At 46.8% G+C, this 23,397-nt stretch overlaps 1 protein-coding gene across 2 annotated transcripts in view; it reads right to left on the reverse strand.

The window, feature by feature from the left end:
• Window positions 1-21,325, reverse strand: part of SERINC4 (serine incorporator 4) — a 273,311-nt gene extending 251,986 nt beyond the window's left edge. For both annotated transcript variants that reach the window (XM_069625182.1, XM_069625181.1), the window contains exon 1: window positions 20,607-21,325. In XM_069625182.1, coding sequence (XP_069481283.1) covers window positions 20,607-20,690 — 84 coding nt within the window. In that variant the 5' untranslated portion in view covers window positions 20,691-21,325. The remainder of the gene's footprint in view (window positions 1-20,606) is intronic.
• Window positions 21,326-23,397: the final 2,072 nt, after the last annotated feature.

Consider the following 23,397-nt stretch of genomic DNA (forward strand, 5'->3'; position numbering starts at 1 on the left):
TAGCAGGAGAATATTCAACAAAAAATAACAAAGTGGTACCACCTTGTAGAGGAGGAGCCAAGTAACCCCACACCACCTGCCCCACCTACATTACCTGAGAAGTATGAACCAAAGTATGTGACGTATACTACACCAATCAGAAAGCAGGACCCATAAGAATCCCTATACCTAAGAGAATATGGGAAGTGACGTACCCATTGAGGAAACCATACCTACATCCAAGACACTATGATGGCCATTTGAATGTGATTGGTGATGAAACAAAGAAAGTGAATGACCAGGATGATTGGTGACGTCATACAAAGCTGAATCGACACTAAGATAGAAAGATAACCAGACCAGAGAGGCAGATGATTTATAAAGAACAAAGAAGTACTAATGATAAGCTGACATCTTGCGATCAAGATGCAGAGACTTATGCCACAAACCTGATGAAGAAACTTAGTTAGTTTAAAGGTGTACAGATGCACTGAAACGCAAGCAGCAAAGTAATCATGAAGCTAGTTAAATGTTTTTAGTAAAATAGATTGCGGCAAGCGCCAACATACACATATATACCTCATAGATACATATGGATTAAATGAGAATGAATGTTTCCACTACATATAAAGCAGTCTTGAGCAACGAGGAAGGCCTCAATTCAGTGTCACAGTTACAAAAGCAATTGCAATAAACAGAATATATTTCAGCTAAGGAGTTGGATGAGCCAAGACAGCCAAGGTCTTATCAGAACAAGAATTGGTTGACATTGGATACAATTAATGTGAAAGAACAGAAACTCCTGTTCAAGAAGGTCAAGTGAAAACAAAGACGTCAGAGGACTATTGGAGAATAAAATCAAATATAAGGAAAGGCTCAAATTGTGGTGTCCAGTCACGTGATGGAAGAAAGTTGAACGGATGAGGAGATCACACCTACGCACAGAAGCCAGACAATACCCATAATCCTTAAAAAATCCCAGAGAACAGTACAAACGCAAGGCCAATTTCAGACACTAATTGACACTGAAATGTGAAGGTGATGATGGAGTGTCCTTTTAATTGGTGGGAAGCTGGTATCGAGACAAGCTCCTCCGCACCTGGTTGTTCAGTCTGCATGCTGCTCATGTAGGTGGAAAGTTATTGACAGGGGTTAGTAGCCAACCAATTGTAGAGGACCACATAGTTGGGGGTCCTATAGTTGTGTAGCCAATGGGACGTCATACATTTAGTGACGTTCATAGTGGCCATTTTGAAGGGAGAGTGTAGTTGTCCCACCTGTTGTTAACTATCCAATTATTTCTCTCTGTTACTCTATACAGATATTACACCTATACTTAGTAGTTCACTTAGAGCCAATCCCGCATCCCGATAGATTTTAGAAGTTTGCCACATAGGATGATGTTGGTAATGACGCATGTCAACACGTCAGCTGTGACCAATTTAGGGTTTAGGAACCCAGCTTTTTAATGAAATGATTGAGAGTTGAGCATCGAGCGATTGCTGATGTTCGTTGTACTCCGTTTTACTTACTTACATTAAAACAGACTAACTTTTACCAAGCTATTTGTGCCGTCTGAATTATTGATGTTTGATTAAAATATGCATCCCCGTCCATCTCCAGGATATTGCTACTCATCTTAAAGGGCTGGGAGTCCCCAGTTCAACCTCATAATATTTGACGCTCTCAGTTGGCTCAAAAAAAATCAGCATGAAAAGGTAATCTCAATGATGTATTTATATCATGACCTTCATTTTTCTTCTTTTCTTTTTCATGAAAAAATGCAGTGTATTCTATAAATTACAGAGTTCATTTGTAAAAATGTGTAGGTCATATTTAATCCATATTCCCACAATATTGTTACAATAGTAGCAGTGTGTTTTTAAGCAGGAAAAGACTCATTGGTCAATCAAGTTCGTTCAGCCTATGCATTTCGGTGTACAACACCATCTTCAGGGCTATGCAAACTTAAATTCATTGTATATATGGGAGAAAGTTACATTCATTGTTTGAATGCATACCATGATGAACCAAGAAAAACTAAAATGTTTGTGAGCAACTGTCTTATAGTGCCATTCGATATGCCATTAAATGCAGTGCAAACACAGTGAAAATAGCTATTGTGTGCGTAAGGTTTAAGAGCTTGTGCCTTAATGGCAGGAGAATATGCCATTTTCTCCTCAGGTGCTCTTCCAAGCCACCTATCATGCCTTTCAGGGTCTTGTTGAACCGCTCAACAAGCCCATTGGTTTGTGGATGAAAGGAGGTAGAGAACCGGTAGGTGACTCCACACTCTTCCCACACAGCCTTCATATATGCTGATATGAAGTTTGATTCCCTGTCAGAAAAAACTTGCTTGGGGAATCCAACACGGGAGACTATCCCAATCAGAGCCTTTGCAACTGCTGGGGCTTTGATGCTCCTCAGGGGACAGCCTCAGGGTATCGTGTGGCGTGGTTCTCCACCACCAAGATATACCTGTTCCCTGAGCTGGTTTGAGGATCCAAAGGACCCATAATATCAATGCATTTCTCTCGAAAGGCCACCCAGCCACGGGTAGTGGAATTAAGGGGGCCTTTGTGGCACCACCTGACATGCCAGAAGCTTGACATGTCAGGCAGGACCGGACAAATTCCTTAACTTTTCAGCCAAACTGCGGCCTTTAAAAGTGTGCAGCCAACCGGTCTGATGTCTTAGTCACTTCCAAGTTACCCGCTAAAGGAATTTGGTGAGCCAAAATCCAAAACGAACTTTCAGTGGTATTGGGGAACCAGCAACCTTCTGGTATCCCCGTCCTCAGAATCCTTTGGCTCACTGTACAGGAGTCCATCCTCCCTGTAGACTTGGAACAGTCCAGGGGCCACACCCTTAGACTGCTCTTCCGCCTGCTTCTGCAGACCCACCAGAGTGGGACACTCTTTCTGGGCTGTGTAGAAGTTAGTCTGATCTGGGCCCCCAGTGGATGCAAACTCATCCAGCTTGGGCAGACTCTTCAGATCCGCACCCACCTGGTCCTCCACCTCAGGTTCGTGCGCTGCGTCAGGCAACTCTGAAGTCACAGGGTCTCCTGCTACCAAAGTAGGGTCCTCCGTGGCTACTAACCCCTCTTCTGCAACAATAGGCGACTCAGTAGTTGGTGGAAGTGGATTAGGGGCTATCGGCCACGCCAGTCCTTCCAACAAGCCCTTTGGAAGCATTCTAGTGCCTAAAGGCATTCAGAGCATTCAATCTAGCCTTCTCTTTGGCCCTCGATTATTTAGCCGCTGTGACTATTTCAGGATCAGGAAGATCATCACCCAACAGACATGGGACAGGGATGGAGTCTTTCAGTTGACAGAGGTGACGCTAGACACAGTGTCTCGAACCGCAGGAGTTTTTGTGTCCATTGATGTACATTTGCTCTAGATATAGTTAAGTATTATTGAGAACTGGGATCTTTTCTGGAGACCCAGTAACGTTCCAACCAATCCACATTTGGCCACTCCCTGGCCTAGTGGGAAGTCCTCCTCTAGGAGACCCACACTAATGATGGCCTCCACCATGAGGCCAACATTCACTATGGCTTGCTTGGGTAAGCCCTTGCAAGCAGGATCCCCTTTCCTATGGCCCAGCTCCTTACACACCAAACAACCTTTGGGTGGTGAGAACGCAGGTTTCTCAGTGTTAGGGATGCCTGCACGCTTCTTTTCGGTGTGCACAGCAGAACTAGAGTTTGGGGATTTCCCTTCATTCTTTTGGGGACCTGACTTCGAATAGGATTGGGTTGGACCTTTGTCCTTCCCATCCTTGTTTACTTTTTTGTCTGCTGAATTCTCTTCCGGTTTGGGTGTGCTTGCCTGAGCCTTTTTCTAGACTTGAGTACTCACAAACCTGTCGGCAGCCTTTGCAAGCACCCTAGGGTCTGTGATAGTCTCGTCCACAAGATGCTGGTGTAGGTCAACCTCACAATTTATCAACACATGCTCACACGCAATCAAATTGTACATCCCTTTAAATGTATCAACTTTCTTACCAGTCGCCCACCCGGCTCAGATATTTCAATGACAAATGTGTGAACGCTTCAAATGTCTGCCCACTTTTCTTTCCGAGCTCTCTGAAGCTCTTGAGATACTGTTATGGGGTTTTACAGAACTCCCTGAGGAAGGCTGCCTTCATGCTCTCATAAACGGGTCTTTCCTCAGGAGTTAACTGAAGAATTGCGACAGTCACTGGTGTCGGTAAGCGACTCATCAGGGCTGCACCCCACAGTACCTCATCCACCTCCTGCAGCTGGAATGCCAGCTCGAGTGCTTCAAACCTGTCAACAATATCCTTCCCCACTTCATAAGCCTGTACTAAATCTTTAGAGATGTGCTGTCAGGGCTTATCCCAGGCACTCTGGCTTGAGCCACTACTGCTGTTCTTGCCAGAGGCTGACCCTTTGGATTCTTTTTGCTCTTCAAACACCAGCTTCCGTGTCCTGCTGTTTCTGTTCCTCTAGCGCTAGTCTCTTCTCCTCAAGCAGGAGCTTTCTAGCCGCTACCTCATTAACAGCCTGAACAATTCCTGGGCCACTTAGAGACTGCGCTGAGGCCTAGGACCTGTGGGATGCCGCACTATCCCCTGTCCTCACTGACACTCTCAAGTGTACAGAAACCACACGCACTCTCCGGCGAGATGATTGGCGAGGAACACTGCTCATGCGGACGCCCTCATCATTTACCCCCTCCAGAAGGTCTTGTCCGTTCGGGTACACAGGGCCTAGCCTGTCCCCTGGGGTCTTCTCCCCAACCACCCTCGCTTCTACCCAAGCTTGGAGGCTGGTCAGCAACTCAGGTTTATTGACCTTAGTGCTGTGGGGAAGTCCCCTCTTTTGACATAAGACGTGCAGGACATCCTTGGTCATGCCTTTTACAGTCACCATGTCAAGCTCCATGACTATTACTAATATCTTGCAGTGACTTAACGATGCCTGCATCAGTACTTTTATCATTGGGTGAATAAGCTCTGCGCAAGGCTCCAACCGATCCGACCACTTGCCACCAATGTGACGAATCAACTTGCGGGGCATCAGTGGTACAAGGATGAATATCGGTTTCTAAACCATCAATAAACCCCACACCTCTAGTACAGCAGAAGGGATCTGAACAGAATGGAATACAAGTAAATGATAAACCTCCTTGTCCAATTTTGGTAACGTAGACAAACGACAGGCTTATCTCCGCAAGGTCGTGGATCGTTGGTTAGTTGCAACACAGCAAAAATGCAATTATTACCCAATGATAAAAGGGACTGTCCAGTCAAGGTTGTATACAAATATCTACCTTATTATTACTGCAACAGACAGTTCGAGCACACTACAAAATACAACCCACCCTGTAAAGGAACACAGAGGACAGACAGTTTCACAAAGGAAAGGGGTGCACTCTGGATACTGACAGGAGGGTAGTTGGTAAAGTAATCAGTCTTACTGTTCAAGGTTATTCGGTTCCAGCACCCAGGGGGCAAAGGGTTGTAACTGTCTCTAGGGGCCTTCCGAGAAGGACCAGGGGGTCAGAACCACAATGTACCTGGTCCTGAAGAAGTTTTTGGTGCTAGACAGCGTCAAAGCGGTTCCAGGGCACTTTGCAGCCCTTTAGACAGAGTGACTGGAGGGAGACAGCTGCGGGTATTAGTCGGCAGGCAGTTTGGCAAGCGAGGCTGGAAGGATGTCTGCAGGCTGGGCGACTGGCGTGGTGTCTCAGGGCCAATAATCATCTCTGTGCTGGTTGGTGGATCTGGAATGCTGGTCGAGCAGCTTGGATGGCTCTGGTGAATGTGGCGTGACAACAGTCAGTGGTGCAGCCGGAAGTGGTTTGAGGACTTGACTTTTTCGAAAGAATTTCCTTAAAAGATGGATGCAGGTTGATGCTTGTGTGGCACTCCTCCTAGCTTCTTCACAGGGTTCATGGCGTCCTTTCAAGGCGGACAGCCCAAAGCTCAGGAGAGTGTTTGCAGGCAACCGCCTTGTCTTTTGTTCAGAGACTCTCTGACACTTCCCACGTAGGAAGCTTGCTGGCAGAACCTAGCAGGGCACGCTGTGTGCTGACTGGGTACTAGTTCTGGAGCTGCTGGACGGGTCCTCAGAGTCTGCTATCTCCCTCTGTTCCCTGGGAGATGTTTAGGGGAGGGATCTTGCTTCCCTCTTGGAACACCTGGCCTTCCTTCCCTGGAGGAAGATGTAAGGTAGACTGTACCTTCAGCCCGGGTACAAATGTGCCCTTCTTACTCTTTTCAAAGTCATCGGATGATCTGCTAAGAGAGGGCTTAACCCGTCTCTTAAAGCCAAATGGGTCCCAGTGATTGATGCAGACTAAGCCCACCTCAATGAACCAATCTTGGGTCACCACCAACAATCATCCGTTATGCATGACGTCAGGACCAGAGTGCTCTGCAACAGGACAGACAAGGGGTGACAACATATACCTAAGTCCCCCCTATCTTCCTGTCTTTTGTAGATCAAAGTGTCTCTCTGATTAACTGAGCCATCTGTGTCTCTTGATTAAAGCACAGGTCTCCCTTCAAGTTTGTGATTTGCACAGTCTTCCTGTCTCCCCTAAAATCCCATCATTCGTCCCTCTGAAAGGGGTTTGCTCCGTGGAGACAACTGCGGTAACTGATTGACCCAGACATGCCATTCACTGCCTTTCATACCCAGAGGTGGGAACTAGCTTCAAGTTGACACATTGCATTCCAAAGGGACGTTAGCCTGCCTTACTATTGTCTGTTCAGCAACCAAGCCTCTCCTCTATGCGTGCCTCAATTATCTCTCATTAGTGTGCACTGCCACCAGCCAAACTACCATAATAGGAATGCAGATGTGTGGAGCTTTTGATATTTAAATTAGGCTTTCCATGGCTAGAGGAAGGTGTGCCTTCCCTCTTCTTGAGAAGCTTTGATGTACCCGCAGCTGCCAAATTCCAGCTGAATATGACAGGGGAAGACAGCGCCTGTAGGCTGTGTCTTCCCGGAGTGCGTGTGACTATGCGTTTTGTGTGGAAAGCAGATGAAATGTGTGCGGAATGGCCTTACACATTTCTTGGAGGTTGATCTCCCATCATCCATTTTCATTTATCAAAAAATCAAAAAGCCCAGGTGAGCGCACTCTCCCTGTGTGGAGGGTCGAATTCCTCACAAGTGTTAAGAGGGTTCGAGAGGGGGATGTCTCTGGAGATGAGAACATTCAAGGTGTGTCTGGCAGAGCTTTTCGGACCAGAGGGTAGACTGGATAGAGAGGGAATGTCGCAGAGGTTGCGGATGTGCCCAGGGGAGGCATGAGAAGCATTCAGGTGGATGTTGAGGTCTCCGATGAGAAGTTGAGAGGTAGAGGCAAGGAAAGAAGAGGTGAGGTCATCCCACTCTGAGAGGAAGAGGGCGACTTGGCCAGGTGGCCTGTAGATAGTGGCCACGGTCAGAGAGAGGCAACCAACACCTTTCTCTTGTTTCTTGTTTTTCTCTGACAGACAAATTTGAATCTTGATTCAATTGTGCTGAGTTAACATCAACATCGGCAACAGTTGTTCGACCACTGGAATAATTCCAGTCTTGTTTCTTGAGGTGAGTGGTGAGTCACTCATACTTTAGTGCAGCACTGAACTTATGGCTCTTTAACTCATGATGTCTAACATGTCATTTCAGATTTAGAAATCCTGTTGAATCCCCTTGAGTCACACCTAACGGGTCTGACTGTTTAGAGCATATGACATTGGGAGTCAGGTCAGTTTGGCCCCTTTTGACCTCTGTGTTAGGTTTTGGTGCCTCTGGTTCTTCACACGGTGGTGGTGTAACTCCACTCGAGACACAGTGGTCTGTTTTGGTTTTAGGGCTTCGCATACCCCCTTTTCTGATACTCTGGAACAATAGGGACACCTTAGGATTTACCACTACATGGTGCCTCTAATGTATTTCAAACGTAACTGATGGTCAAAACAATTGCATGTTGTAAACTTGAGCCAGCTAGTCTAGGCAAGTGGATTACTGCATATAATTGTTGTATCTTTGTGTTTTTTACAGTGGTAGTATTGTATCAATTGTGTCTCCTGACGAAGACGTTATTTCAATTATTTCCAACACATCGAAACCGATGGAGAAGAACATCCAGGGATGGGATGTACCATTTTCTGCTGAATGTGCCCACTCCGTGGAATAGAGCACATTTCTGGATAATTGCTGTGCTCATACACATTCTATGTGGATGAAATGAAATATTTAAGACTATGTGGACCTATTTATGAAACGCTACCACATATGGATTGTACTAAAAGTTTTAGTCCAAATTTTTTACTGTGAGTGAATGAGGTTGATTGATTTGAGTTGCAAATGATGGTTTGATTGTTGATGAATGATGGTTGTGTTAAGTTTTTATTATCTGGTGTCCTGTGCTCTCCTGCAATGCTAATGTAATTTAATGTGTGTGGATTAATTAATGATTAATTCAATTTTGAAAATAATGTATCTCAATAAATAAAATGTTTGATACCTCTAAAAATAAATAAACAACCTCTGGACATTTTTTCAGTATACTGCACAGTCAGAGAGAGGCCAGGAGAGATAGAGAGCCTGCAGACCAGGCATTCAAGGGAGGAGTAAGCCTGCGTAGGAATGACAGAAGCAGGGACCTACTCAGGAAAGATCAGAGCCACTCCACCTCGGAACGTTTGGTTCTGGGTTAGGAAAGGATCTTATAGCCAATAGGGAGGAGAAGGGCAAAACTTGTGACAACCATGCCCCAGTGAGAGCAAGTACATCCAGGTCGAGTTCTTCAAGGAGGTGGCAGATGTCAGAGGAGTGTTTGACAGCAGAGCGAGAATTGAGAGTAGCGACGTGGAGCAGGTTGCCACATTTGAAAGACTTCCATGGAGGGGAACAGGCTTGAGGTATGTCAAACACAGACGAGTGTAATTGAAGATTGCCAGAGAAAGACAAGCAACAATAGCGCAAGGAGAAAATTGATCAGCCTGTGATCCCCTTCAGAGATGAGAGGAGAAAAGCAAGCTCAGCTTCATGGCCAAGATAGAGCCTACACGCTCCTCAGAGTCTGCAATCTCCTTCCCTCAGTGGAGTGGAATAAGAGAAGCGTAAAAGGCCTAAACATTTAAAAAAGAGGAAAGCTCCGGAATAATGGGGAGCTCCTCTTTGAGAATCTCAAATCCTCGTCTCTGTTCCCCGGATGCATCTTCTTTGTCTCCCCTACGTCCGCCCTCCCCTGGGCTCATTGAGTTTGCAGGAACTAGAGCCCCTGTGAAAGGTGGCACCTTTATTGACCAACCAGGGTGCTCCTCAGAGTGCTCCTCGGGGTGCTACTCAGGGTGCTCCCCAGGGTGCTCCTCTGGGTGCTCCTCAGGGGGCTACTCGGGGTGCTCCTCAGGGTACTACTCAGGGTGCTCCTTAGGGTGCTCCTCAGGGTGCTATTGGTTCAACTGAATCTTCCCAGTCCTTGAGTAAATATGCATGCGTAGTCTGAAGAATTCCCAGCCAGACAAACAAAATCTGAGTCTCTAGAGAAACTATATACAGTGGAAGGCAAGCACCGACTTTTCGGGCCTCCCTCTTTCCCTAAAACCAAAGTTTCTCTGAACAGTGAATAAGCAGCCACTGCCCACTGGCACTCCTTGTTTGTCAGGTGCGGTTCCTCTCAGAATGAAGGACTCCCCCCCAAAAAATAACAGACTTGCAGGCTCTAGCTCGAAGCTGGATTCTCAGGACTTTATTTCAGGAACCCCCCTGGCAGGGCTAGGTGTGACAGCTGTGGGCAGTAGCCTTCCCCCCACTCCCCTGGGAGGTGCCGTATGAGTATCCAGACACTCCCCTTGGATTGAGCAAAACAATCCTATGCCTCTTGTGGTCCCAGGCTCCCTCGGGATCCCTCTGAGACTTTCTTCGTCCATTCTCCCTCACAGGACACCCTCAGCAAATTAAAGGAAATGCATAGCTCTCAACTCACCCGCTTTTGGCGGGTGTCACCCGCCTTGAAAGCTGATGAATCACCCGCCAAGCCCCTCCTACGCCCATTCATTTCTATGGGCCTATCACCCGCCAAAAAGAAAATCGGGTGTTTTCACCCGCCTTGGTGACAAAAAAGGTTGGGAGCTATGGAAATGGAGGGAAAAGTACGCAACCAATTCACGTCAAGATTACCACTAGGAAACTTCTTACCATTGCATAATTGACAACGCGACGACCGCCCAATCCCACCAGACATGGCTGGTTAATGGGAATAATGCCTGTCGGTCTTCCCTGTCTAGTATCTACATCTGTTACAACCCTAGTCTTTCCTCGCTTTCTAGTCTATTCTAACTAAGCTGGGAAAGTGGACTAAATGATGTCTGTGAACACTCTAGATAGGCGCAGGTTGCAGAACTCGTAGCTAGTAAAAACCAGGTGGGAAAATATGAAATGGTCACTTGGTCTAGGACGAGCAGGCCACAGCCCCTCTGACCCTCATTGGCTGTGGTCACTTCCCCGGGTGCACTACGGGGTACTTTGGGCCGTTTGTTGTAGCATGACGAATTATGTTGTGTTACACTTTTTTTTACAGTGGAGTTGTATTCTAGTGCTTTCATGTGTTTTACAATGATTTTTGTTCCACGTTTGTTTAACAAAGCTTTTTAGGTGTCGCTTCATTGTTGCAATACAATGTTTGCAATAAAAATTGCCAAAAGTGCATACTAAATGTTTAGTTATGGCTCGGACTGTGTATCCAGTTCACTAGCATTTTGCTGCATGCCTAAAATTAAACAAAGAACTTGCGGCAAACCTCTGTTTGCACCGAGTTCTGATTAATCCACTAACACGATGAAACATTTTCCATACAACTATTATAATTATCACAGCAAAATAGATTATAATATTGACTCAAAAGTGGAGTCTACTTCTGCAGATGAGGAGTGGGGGCTGCCCTACGCAGCACTAGTCGCATGCACAGACGTGCTCAGGCTCAAAACTGTGTACGTCGCTTTTAGGCGCTATTCCGATGGTAGTAAAACAAATACGAGGCGTTTGAACAGACTGTTTCTGGGTGGTGCTTGGAGGTTGTGTGTCAAAACCACACTGTCCCCACACAACGGCTGACAAGAGTCAGGGCCCAAACTACTTATAGCCAGTAGGTTAGCTCAGCGAGTTAAGTGCTTGCTGTTGAGGTTTCTGTGTGATCGGCAGGTTGTACCTTCGAATCCCAGCAAGGGCAGCTCATCTGTTCATGCAACAGAGGTTGTTAAATCAGTACCAACTTTGGAAGCACTATACAAAACATATGATTTTCCCTGAAGCAAAGCAAAACAAAAGGTGTGATGACTGGAAGGTTTAGAACGAATCTCAACCTCTGGCATTACTCTGGGCCACCCTCCAGACCATCGTTCTTCGCCTGCTAAGCCATTCCAGAAGGAGAAAGACTATATGCAAATCAGGCTTGCTCCTATCCTAAAAGGGGCAACCTGCTTGGTCACATCTCCTCTGCTTGAGACCAGACGCATCCTCAAACATGTTTCGGCCTTGTTGGGTCTCATCAGTGAGGAGTAGCTTGGGTGTCTAGGCCCAGCAGGCACGACCCATGTCTGGGCATACCCGTCCCACTCGGGGTGACTAGAGGAAAACAAAAGGTGCGATGGCTGGAAGGTTCTGAACAAATCTCAACCTCTGGCATTGCTCTGGGCAACCCTCCAGAACATTGTTGTTTGCCTGCTAAGCCATTACAAAAGGGGAAGCGGAGATTGGAAGCTGAGGTTGGAAGCAATCTGCGTCAGTCACCGTGTGTTTCCAGTCTCTCTAGCTTTACTGTGGCTGCAGGTGGAGACAACCTGCAAAACCCACCTCATACCGCGGAGGGGACACAGAGTTTGGAAGCTGAGTTTGGAAGCAGTCTGCGGCAGTCCGCAGAAGTACGGGGGAGTTGGCGCCCCTCAAAGAAAGAATGGAGGATGCAGGGCGGCGCCTGCGAAGTAATCGACCTAATCGAGAGGACTTTGGCTTGGATTTAAGGAGCCCCTTGAAAAACCCACCTCGCCAACGTCGAACCGTTTCTGTAACATCAGCAACGTCGCTGAGCATACAGCAAATCACAGGTACGGGTCTACTAGACTTTAAACTCCCACTAACGAGCCCTAACATTGACTTGATTCCACCCATGTACACGCCCCCCCTAAGCCAACAAGCAAAACCTACGACCGAGATAATATACGTGGCGGCTCCCGATGTCCAAGAATCGCCCCAATCTCCCTCAGCACCCCATAAGACTCCTATGCCCCACTTACCGGACGAAGGAGAAGGTGAGGAGGGGGGGGCGGTCAAACGGCAGGCCGGCCGTGGTTGGGCTGCCAAAGCCTCTGCAGTTTCCGTGACTCCCAGTGGGCGAGCAAGCATCTGGGAAATCTGCGGGGGAAGAGGCAGGAGTGGGTTGGGGAGTGGAAAGTAAACTTGAACGGGGAAGGACAGAGGGAGAAGAGCCGCATTCACAGCGGGAGAGCCCCGCGGGAACTGAAGAGGAGGACGTGGTGGTAGGGGTGGAAGCCCCCTCAAGTACTGCTTCAAGTACCGCGGACCGGCCCAATGCTAGTCAAAATGAAATAAAAAGCGGGGTTCACATGGAAACCCCCCAAGTTGCACAATTAACGCCTATACAAAACTCAAATTTACATTACTATAGAGGTTCACCCTCCAATGACAGGCCCCGACCTGAAGAGCCCAGACAAAAAGATCCCTCTGGTCGAATCTCTATCAGAAGAAAATAAGAACTACCAAGAGGGAGAAAATGAGGAAACAATGAACACTGAAACGGGGGACAAAATTGGAGAAAATAATCCCACCAAAATCTGTCCCTCGCCTGCATGTAACAAACCATATTCTGCCTGCGGTGTGACACCGCCTATGAAACCCCTAGCAAAAAACTCTAAAAAAAAACCCTCACAAAAACAAAGGGGTAGTACAATAAAGATACCGTCAGTGACGGGGAAAGTGACCCAGAAAAAGATTTTAAGTGCACAAAACAAAAGAGTGGTGCGGAAAGTCATCCCCGGACTAAAAACGAAGACATGCTTTACAAACTCAATGGCCAGGTTTTTTCAAAAACCATTGTTCGAAGAACAACGCCAAATTCGGATGCAGAATTGTTGGGAGGCGACATCTCGCCTACAAACCAGAGGCCACAAGAGTCAAGGTTTTTATGGTAAGGGATGAGAACGGACACCCTACGAGCAGTTCTAAAAACAGGAATTCGATATTTGAAAGATCCAGAATTACAGGGGGAGAAGGACAGTCTGGGGACTCCTCCGCAAAATAACAAACAACCGGAGAAAACACTGGAGAAAACAAGAGATACTTCCTCCGGTAGCCAGAAGCAACTGGCAAAAGGGTCTATTTTTATACCACATGCAGCCATTGCACATGACAGTGATAAGGAGGCTGCTCACCTTACACCCAAGGAGAATATCGGGACTACCACACACGAAAACGAGGGGAAAGAAACATAAGGGACACATCACATGAGTTTCTGCCTGTGGAAAAGGAGCCGAAAACCACACCAAAAGAAAAAGACCCACCTCAAGGTTAAAAAAACACAAGGGACTCATCATTTGAGTCTGTGCCTGTGGAAAACGATCTAAAAAATACACCCAAAAAAAAACCGAGCACAGAAGGGGAACTCCAGGCAGAAAAACCATCGAAGATCAACAATTTTGGACCAAGCCCCACGACAGGCCTCCCTTGGCGATCACCTCTACGAAATAGAAGATCCTCTAACTGGTCAGTCAACAATGAGAAAGAACACCAATACGAAACAGAAAATCCTCAACCTTGATCTCTGACAACGAGAAAGAAACGGCAACAAAAGAAAACAGACATTTTCGCAGTAATGTCAGCGATAAACATTGCCATGAACCCATGCTGCAAACTATACGAATCCATCCATGATACTTTAAAGGATCAGTTAACTCTGGTAGCTATGCTCCACGCGAAAATGACCTATGTAGAAGGATACATCACGGCTCGGGAAACAAGGGGAGGAGGACCCTGTACAGCTAACAGCTCAATAAACCATATAAATGGAGAATCTAGGAAACAACACGATCCGGAAGCGGTGAAGCCTATTCAGCATATTCAGCAAATAAATTCAGTCGCATCTCAGACTGAAGAGACATCAAATACAGTTCTGAGCAAGTCGGTCAGAGACGAAGGACAACAGACTGGTGAAATACAAATGGCAAAAGAGAAACAGAGCGCCCTACAGAATGTCCGAGAAGAACACAAGAAAGGCCCCAAGCAAAATCACGAAATCAACAAGGGGACAAAAAGCAGATTGCAATAAAGAAACAATCGGCAAATGGCTGCGTGGTTATGATTTTGGAAAAAGATGTCCTGAGTATGACGCCTGTTGCAGGCGAAGGGGAAAGGGAGCCCCAAATTAAGACTCAAAGGGGTGAACTTCTAAAGGTGACCCCTGACCAAAGACACAACGAACTACAAAGTAAGGAACAAATAACATACCCGCTCTTTGCAAATGAAAAAAGGCATACAAAAAAAGTAGGAAATAGAGTGGTAACAATAGAAGCCCAGCAAATGAACCCGGAGACGATGAAGAATCCAAAAAACAACCAGAGCAAAAAAATGCAGACTAATGAACAGTCGAGATATAGAACTGTGGTTTTTCGAGACATAGAGCCTCCAAATTCAGAAAAAATAGATCAAGTTGCTTCTCTAAACAAACGACAAATGGTGATTGAAGATCAGGAAGAGAGTATTGACCTTATGGACCTGTCAGTGTACTCAGTCGAAACCTTGGACACAGAATCCCTGCAAACGATTCAACAACAGGGCTCTTCGACAAAAGAGCTAAGAGCAAAAACTCAGGAAAACGTGGACAAAGAGCAAACAAGCCGATTTCTTACTCTGAAAGAAAGGAGGGAGGAATTATCAAGGGGCTCTTCGAACAGTAAAATGGTCAAAACGCCCCCAACAGGAAGAGAGAAAAGGCGGACAGACTCCAGAGAGAAAGCACCAGACTCACGGGATATGAAACACTGGAGTAGATCACCCCGTACAAAAAGAATTATGAAAACTCAGTTCTGGGAGGAATTTCAATCAGTCAACAACCGAAAGAAAGAACAGAAGAGGAAATCTTTACCGGAACCAAGTCAAGAAAGAAATCCAAGAAAGAAAAGAAACAACAATTCAGATAATGAAAAAGACACTCACATCTCATATAGCTAAAAGATTGGTATTGAAAGGTCTTTTAAATTGGAACGTGTGGGTGACACCTGAGACAATCTGATTCTGAACAGGAACAACATAATGGCTCTAATAAAGTGCATACCGAATCTCAGGCAGATCAACTCCGACGACATCAGATTTGTTGAATTTAGCTCTACGGGAAAAAGAGACTGTGTTTACTTACAGATCCCCTCTCCAATCATCAGGTCAATAATGATGGAACAGGAAAGTTTCCAAATGATGGGGTATGATTTGTGCGAGTGCCGCTTAGGAAGTGATAAGGCACAGCATGAAAAAAAACAATAGGAATCACAAGAGAACACACAGTCAAAACAAGAGAACTTACTGGCCCGCACCAGCGAACCTTTAGCTAGATCAACCAAAATCTCGATACAAAAAGAGGCAGAGACCGCGAACGTGACGCGGATAGGTACTCTGGAGAGGTCGAGTCAAAGAGTAGAATTAACTACAGATGGAATGGAGGAAACGCCATACTTGGATCCTTTGAACAATGGAAGATATCCAAAGGGACCGCTCCAGAGCCTAACAATCACATTCGCACAAGAAGACGCAGACAGGGACAACGATCAAACAACCATGAACAATCTTAAGGACGGGGAAAAAGGTGAACTTTCCCAATGGTCGTGGATCTCGAAAGCACTAATAAAGAAGAGCTAGCCATGCATAGAAGAGACGGACAGAAGTGAGGAAGTGCAGGGATTTGGGGTCAAAGATGCGGGGAAAGATACCATCGTAATGGGAAGTTGGAACACCAGAGGATTCATTCACCTATTGGCAACAAGAGATGTCAATTTAGGGGACTTCGACATCTTATGTCTCCACGAGACATGGCTAATAAAAAAGCCATTTCTGGAAGGCTATGAAACTCACCTTTCCCCAGCGACACGCTCGGCAAAAAAGGCCGCCCATCGTCAGGTCTGCTGACAGCCATCAGATCTTGAGTGGGAATTCAACATATAAAAACTGTAACATCAAACACCTACTTCCAAGTATCCGCTTTGAAATGGACGAAGATAACCTCGGAAAACAACAAAGATACTCTAAAGGATGAAACAGTGATTCTGATAAATACATATTGGAACCCTGCCGCGATCAAGAACAAAGATTATATGAAATCATTCTATGTGGTGACCTCAATGCGGTCTGCCCCAAATCTAAAATTCCTGAAGGAACGAGGAAAAAAGACCCCCTAAACATGGTCCGAGGACATTTATGGAAGGCGGCGATGTCTTCTTGGGATCTTCATAGCCTAGAAACATCAATACCCAGTTCAGGCCCAACAATCCCGACATTGGAAAGAAACAATCAGTGTGCAAACCTAGACCATATATTCATCTCAAACGAGATGCTGAAGATGGTCGCCGATTTCGAGGTGGTGAGAACAACTAATAGTGACCACAACCTCTTAAAGGTAAAATGGACCAACAGGAGGAGCACCAGACCAACTATGGTAGCTGAGATTGAGGCGTGTAAGGGAGGAACTAAGCTGAGACTGTCTGCAAATGCAGTGGTAGAATTGACGGATACATACACCACCATTTGCAAGATAAAGCAGCAAAGGGGCTCGAAAAACGACAAAGATAATATTGATTATCAACCTCTATTAAAAGTTTACGAAAAGAAAAAAAAGGTTTGGCCAAACCGTGAGATAAAAATCCATATACACAAATTCAACAGATGTATAGTGGAAGAGAGAAAAAAAATAAGGAAACTAAAACGCCAAGCAAGAAAAATAAACACCACTGAGTCTGCGAATCAGGTAAAAGTCGCAGTGAGGGTATATAAAAGCTGGTTACGACACCAAAGAGCGACTATTAACCAAGCAGACGCAGCTGCAATGCTAAAGACAGTGTGCAGCAGAAAAACCAGAGACTTCTGGACCCTGATTAGAACAACGTCAGGGATCCAAAATAACCCAATAAATAACTTTTTGGGAGAAGAAGCCTGGATGAAGCACTTCAGAAGTCTTTTCCAGAAAGTCGGACGCCACAATTCAGCAAACTCAGAGGTCCCAAACACACCATGGATGACAACGTGGGACTTGGAGGACATCAAAAGAAAACTTGTTCGTTTAAACAACTCAAGGGCCCCTGAGCCTGACGGCATCACAAATGCAGACTTAAAAGAACATCAAGCAGAATGGGCGGACTTCATTCACGAGGTTATAAATAAATGTACAATATTCGGATCCATACCCACCTCATGGACCACAGCAACCATTGTGCCAATTTATAAATACGGACCAAGAGAGGAACCTAAGAACTACCGCCCAATAGCACTTCTTGATGTTGTTGGGAAAGTGTTTGGCTCTTTACTTTTGGAAAACTTTCAAAAATGGGCTAGATCTTCTGGCAATGAAGACCCACTTCAACCTGGGTTCGTGAAGGATGCAGGAACGGCACCAAACATCTTGCTGTTAAGCACCTTAAAAAGTAAGATTCATGAAGGTAGCCCAAAAATCCACTTGGCATTTGTTGACCTGGTCCAGGCCTTTGACCAGGTCAACCGAGAAATTCTATGGGAAAAACTAAGAGCACGAAGATGCCCGAAAAGTATTCTAGAACCTATCAGAGCTCTCCATCAAGACACCTATATCAGAGTACGCTTAAATCGAGAAGGGTTGCTATCAGAACAAATTCCCATGGCCAGAGGAGTAAAGCAAGGGTGACCCCTTGCCCCAACACTATTCAACTCATACCTTTGGGACATCAAAGAATGTGAATCGGAGATCCGCTCATTTCCACCGACAGTAGGAAGAACTAAAATCTCAAGATTGCTTTATGCGGATGACCTTATTTTACTGGACTATACTCCCATTGGCCTTCAGCGCCAATTAAATGAACTGGCATCCGATATAAAGAAGAACAACTTGAAAATCAATAAGGCCAAAACTAAAGTCATGACTGTGGAGAAACAAAACACCCATATCGAGAACTTCAGATGGACCTCGGAGGGGGAGAAGATTGAACACGTGAAGGAATTTAAATACTTGGGGGTAATTCTAAGCAACAATAAACAGAGTGCCCAATGCAAAACCATCTTTTGGAAAGAGCGAGGAAGCTGGCAAGCCAGGCCAAAGCGATAGACGGAAGATTCTGTCAATTAACAGCAAGCCCCCTGATACAATTTTACAAGGGCAAGGTGGATCCCTCCTTAATTTATGACGCAGATGCTATGCTGATGATACCGCGAGAATTCTGGAAGCGCATTGAAGGTCTCTTCTGGCGAAGAACCCTGAATTTACCAGCGTCAACGCTTGTAGCAACCATTCGCCAAGAATTGTGTTTGCAATCATTGGAGTCGATGGTGACCAGAAATACAATAATGCTATACAGGAAGATCATAATCGGCAATTGTCCAAATGTAATGGCCATCATCCAGACAGAAAGTAAAGATCAAAAAAGTAGCTTGCTGATAACTTGGGTGAAAGAAAACCTAAAAATCCTGGATGAGATGGACAGCTCGGAGGAAGAACTAATCCAAAATCCTAACAAAGTTAAACAAAAACTGTGGGAACGAGACTGGATACAGACGACATCCTTGGAAAACAGAAGCAAATTAATAAGACACCAGCCACTAACAACAAGGAGCATAAACGATCTACCGAACTATCTGAAAAAGTTCCCAAACAAGTTTTTGAGAAACATCTTCTTGCGATTTCGAATGAACCTCTTGCCAACAAACGAGATCAGAGCGATAAGAAAAACTTCGCTGGACAATAATTGCCGTTTCTGCAAAAAGAAAGATCAAATTAAGTCACTTCGGCACCTTCTACTGTCATGTACAAATTTGTCGAACCTGAGAAATACGTACCTGGAACACATATTCAAAGAGTCGACAATTTGTGGAGAAGAGGATTGGTGGAACCGATTAATAGAGGGGGATAACACTTCATATGTGATTGCGGTCTCCCAAATCTTTTTGAACTTGAAACTTCAAGACTGTGAATGAGACTTGATTGAGAGCTCTTAGACCAGAGGTGGGGTGCATCCCTACCCCTGTCTTTCTTTTTTATACTCTGTTTAATGTTAAGGAACCTTCAGCGGAAATGGACATAGGAAAGATGAGAAAAGACCAAAAAGTTCATTTTTCTTGTAAAATTTTCTTGTAAATTGAATCAAGTAAATAAAAAAAAAAGGGGGGGAAAGACCAGAAGCATCCTCAAACATGTTACCCAAGCTAAATGTAAAAAAAGAAGGGTGAGGCGCACACTCCAATTCCTGGCCAATATACTACCTGAAAAAAGAAAAATAATAAATGGGTTAAATCCCAAAGTGTCCAATTCACTGGGTTAGATCCCAATTGTTGCAAAAATGTTCACAGGGTTAGTTAGATCCCTTATGCTGCATTGGTACTGCTGTTCTCCTCCTCAAATGTTCTCAGTTACCCAAGCTACTCCTCACTGATGAGGCCCAACAAGGCTGAAACATGTCTGGGGATACTTGTGGTCTCATGCAAAAGGGATGTGACCAAGCAGTTCGGGCTGGACTGCCCCTTAAGGGGTGGGAACAAGCCTGATTTGCATATGGTCTGTCCGCTTCTGTAATGGCTTGGCAGGCGAAGAACGATGGTCTGGAGGGTCGCCCGGAGCAACCTTCCAGCCGGCACCTTTTGTTTTGCTGTAGTCACCCCTGTAGTGGGACGGGTATGCCCAGACGTGTGTCCCGTGCCTGCTGGGCCTGGAGACCCAAGCTACTCCTCATTGATGAGGCGCAACAAGGCCGAAACATGTTTGGGGATGCTTGTGGTCTCGTGCAGATGGGATGTGACCTAGCAGTTCGGGCTCGTCTGCCCCTTTTAGGGTAGGAGCAAGCCTGATTTGCATATGGCCTTTTCCCTTCTGTAATGGCTTGGCAGGCGAAGAACGATGGTCTGGAGGGTTGCCCAGAGCAATGCCAGAGGTTAAGATTTATTCTAAACCTTTCAGCCATCACCTCTTTGTTTTGCTATCTGAATCCTGCCGCAGCTTTTCCGGATGCCTTTGCTTGCCTAATCAGAAAGAAAACATCTGTGGATGATTTTGAAAATAAACACATTCAGTAAAACATATGAAGAAATCAGACTTTCACGATAATTGAAGGGTCCTCCATGCCCATTGCCCAGTTAAAGCCACAGTGATGCCAGCAGGGGACAACTTCACGAAACGACCAACCACTTAGAGCTCTGATCACAGTTGCTCCTAGATCCTCTTCTTCTGACATGCTGTGTGACCTTCAGCACATCATGTTCCCTGCCTGATTTTAAATGCAACTGGAGTGTATTTGTTAATGTCTAGAGGGTGCACAGCTTTAAAAGAAAACTTGCAACTAAACCACAAGACAACTCCGCGGAGGCAGGCGGAGATACACAAGATCACAATGGTCGACTCCACCAGAGCAGCCGGGCCTTACCTGGGTGGAGATCGCGCCTAGGAAATCCCGACACGTTTGATTGCGCCTCAGGACATGACGGACAGGCATGTCTTCCAGTCGCATGATCCGCAGAGGCGGGACAGCACCGCCTTTGGTCGTGGTTTTTAGCGCGTCTGAACCGTCCCCGGTTTATCCTCGTCCTCCTCCGGCGCGTCCATGGGGTGCTGCCCCAGTACCATCGGCCTGCCCAGGGTTGGAGCACTATCAAGTGCAAGCTTCGGTTTTCTGTGCCAGGCTCCCCCGCCAGGAACAGACTCCAAGGTGTTGTTCCTGTGAGTTACAGGGTCGGCTGCTCTTCTATGGGGCGCAACCCTCTCCTCTTGTAGGATTTCCCGTTTGTGCCGCACCGACCAGAATCCGTTTCTTGGCGTTAAGTCTCTCAGGGAATCCGGGATGCATTAGGGCTTTCCAACACCGAAGCTCGTGCCCACACTACGCAGACAGCACCCACACCACCTATCCTCCAGCCTTAGGCCAGTGATGTTCACATGGACGCCCTCCCCTGGCTCTCAAGGTCCCACTCGAATCCAACAGCATCTGATCCCTCAGTGGCCGTCCCCCTGTCACTGGACATCCATGACGATTCTTCTCCAAGAGACCTGCTCACAGGCTGATGCTCTCTTTCCCAAGTTGGGATTAGCCACGGGCCGACAGCGCGCTCACAAAGCGCGCAGACCATCTGCCTCCATGATGGTACAGAGTGCTCAACCGGATTAAAATGAAAGCCAATTAGCAGCATAAATAGGGCCTCTCCAGAGGAACCCATGTCACTCCTCGTCACTTCTCATCACCACATCCTTATGCCAGCCATAGGGCCTCTCCACAGGAACTTGTGCCACTCGGCTTCGCTTCTCATCACAGCATCCTTATACCCGCTATAGGGCCTCTCCACAGGATCCTATGCCACTCAGCGTCGCTCCTCATCACAACATCCTTATGCCAGCCATTGGGCCTCTCCACATGAACCTGTGCCACTCGGCGTCACTCCTCATCACAACATCCTTATGCCAGCCATTGGGCCTCTCCACATGAACCTGTGCCACTCGGCGTCGCTCATCACAACATCCTTATGCCAGCCATAGGGCCTCTCCACAGGAACTTGTGCCACTCGGCATTGCTTCTCATCACCACATCCTTATGCCAGCCATAGGGCCTCTCCACATGAACCTGTGCCACTCAGCGTCACTTCTCATCACACCATCCTTATGCCAGCCATAGTGCCTCTCCACAGGACCCTATGCCACTCGGCATCGTTTCTCATCACACCATCCTTATGCCAGCCATAGGGCCTCTCCACAGGAACCTGTGCCACTCGGCGTCACTTCTTATCACAACATCCTTATGCCAGCCATAGGGCCGCTCCACAGGATCCTAAGCCACTCGGCATTGCTTCTCATCACCACATCCTTATGCCAGCCATAGGGCCTCTCCACATGAACCTGTGCCACTCAGCGTCACTTCTCATCACAACATCCTTATGCCAGCCATAGGGCCTCTCCACAGGATCTTATACTACTCGGCGTCGCTTCTCATCACACCATCCTTATGCCAGCCATAGGGCCTCTCCACAGGAACTTGTGCCACTCGGCGTCACTTCTTATCACAACATCCTTATGCCAGCCATAGGGCCGCTCCACAGGATCCTAAGCCACTCGGCATTGCTTCCCATCACAACATCCTTATGCCAGCCATAGGGCCTCTCCACAGGATCCTATGCCACTCGGCATCGCTTCCCATCACAACATCCTTATTCCAGCCATAGGGCCGATCCACAGGATCCTATGCCACTTGGCGTCGCTTCTCATCACAACATCCTTATGCCTGCCATCGGACCGCTCCACAGGATCCTATGCCACTCAGCATCGCTTCCCATCACAACATCCTTATACCAGTCATAGGGCTGCTCCACAGTATCCTATACCACTCAGCATCGCTTCTCATCACACCATCCTTATGCCAGCCATAGCCTCTCCACAGGACCCTATGCCACTCGGTGTCGTGTCTTATCACAACATCCTTATGCCAGCCATAGGGCCGCTCCACAGGATCCTATGCCACTCGGCGTTGCTTCTCATCACACCATCCTTATGCCAGCCATAGGGCCGCTCCACGGGATCATATGCCACTCAGCATTGCTTCCCATCACAACATCCTTATGCCAGCCATAGGGCCGCTCCACGGGATCATATGCCACTCAGCATTGCTTCCCATCACAACATCCTTATGCCAGCCATAGGGCCTCTCCACAGGACCCTATTCCACTCAGCATCACATCTCATCACAACAACCTTATGCCAGCCATAGGGCCCATCCACAGAATCCTATACCACTCAGCATCGCTTCTGATCACCACATCCTTATAGCAGCCATAGGGCCTCTCCAAAGAACTCTATGCCACTCGGCATCGTTTCTCATCACAACATCTTTATGCCTGCCATCGGACCGCTCCACAGGATCCTATGCCACTCAGCATCGCTTCTCATCACACAATCCTTATGCCAGCCATAGCCTCTCCACAGGACCCTATGCCACTCGGTGTCGCGTCTTATCACAACATCCTTATGCCAGCCATAGGGCCGCTCCACAGAATCCTATGCCACTCAGCGTTGCTTCTCATCACCTCATCCTTTTGCAAGCCATAGGGCCTCTCCACAGGACCCTATGCCACTTGGCTTGCTTCTCATTACAACATTCTTATGCCAGCCATAGGGCTGCACCACAGGACTGTTGCCACTCGGCATCTCTTCCCATCACAACATCCTATGCCAGC

The sequence above is a fragment of the Ambystoma mexicanum genome, chromosome 11 (assembly GCF_040938575.1).
Source record: "Ambystoma mexicanum isolate Mex_15411 chromosome 11, UKY_AmexF1_1, whole genome shotgun sequence".
Lineage (NCBI taxonomy): Eukaryota > Metazoa > Chordata > Amphibia > Caudata > Ambystomatidae > Ambystoma > Ambystoma mexicanum.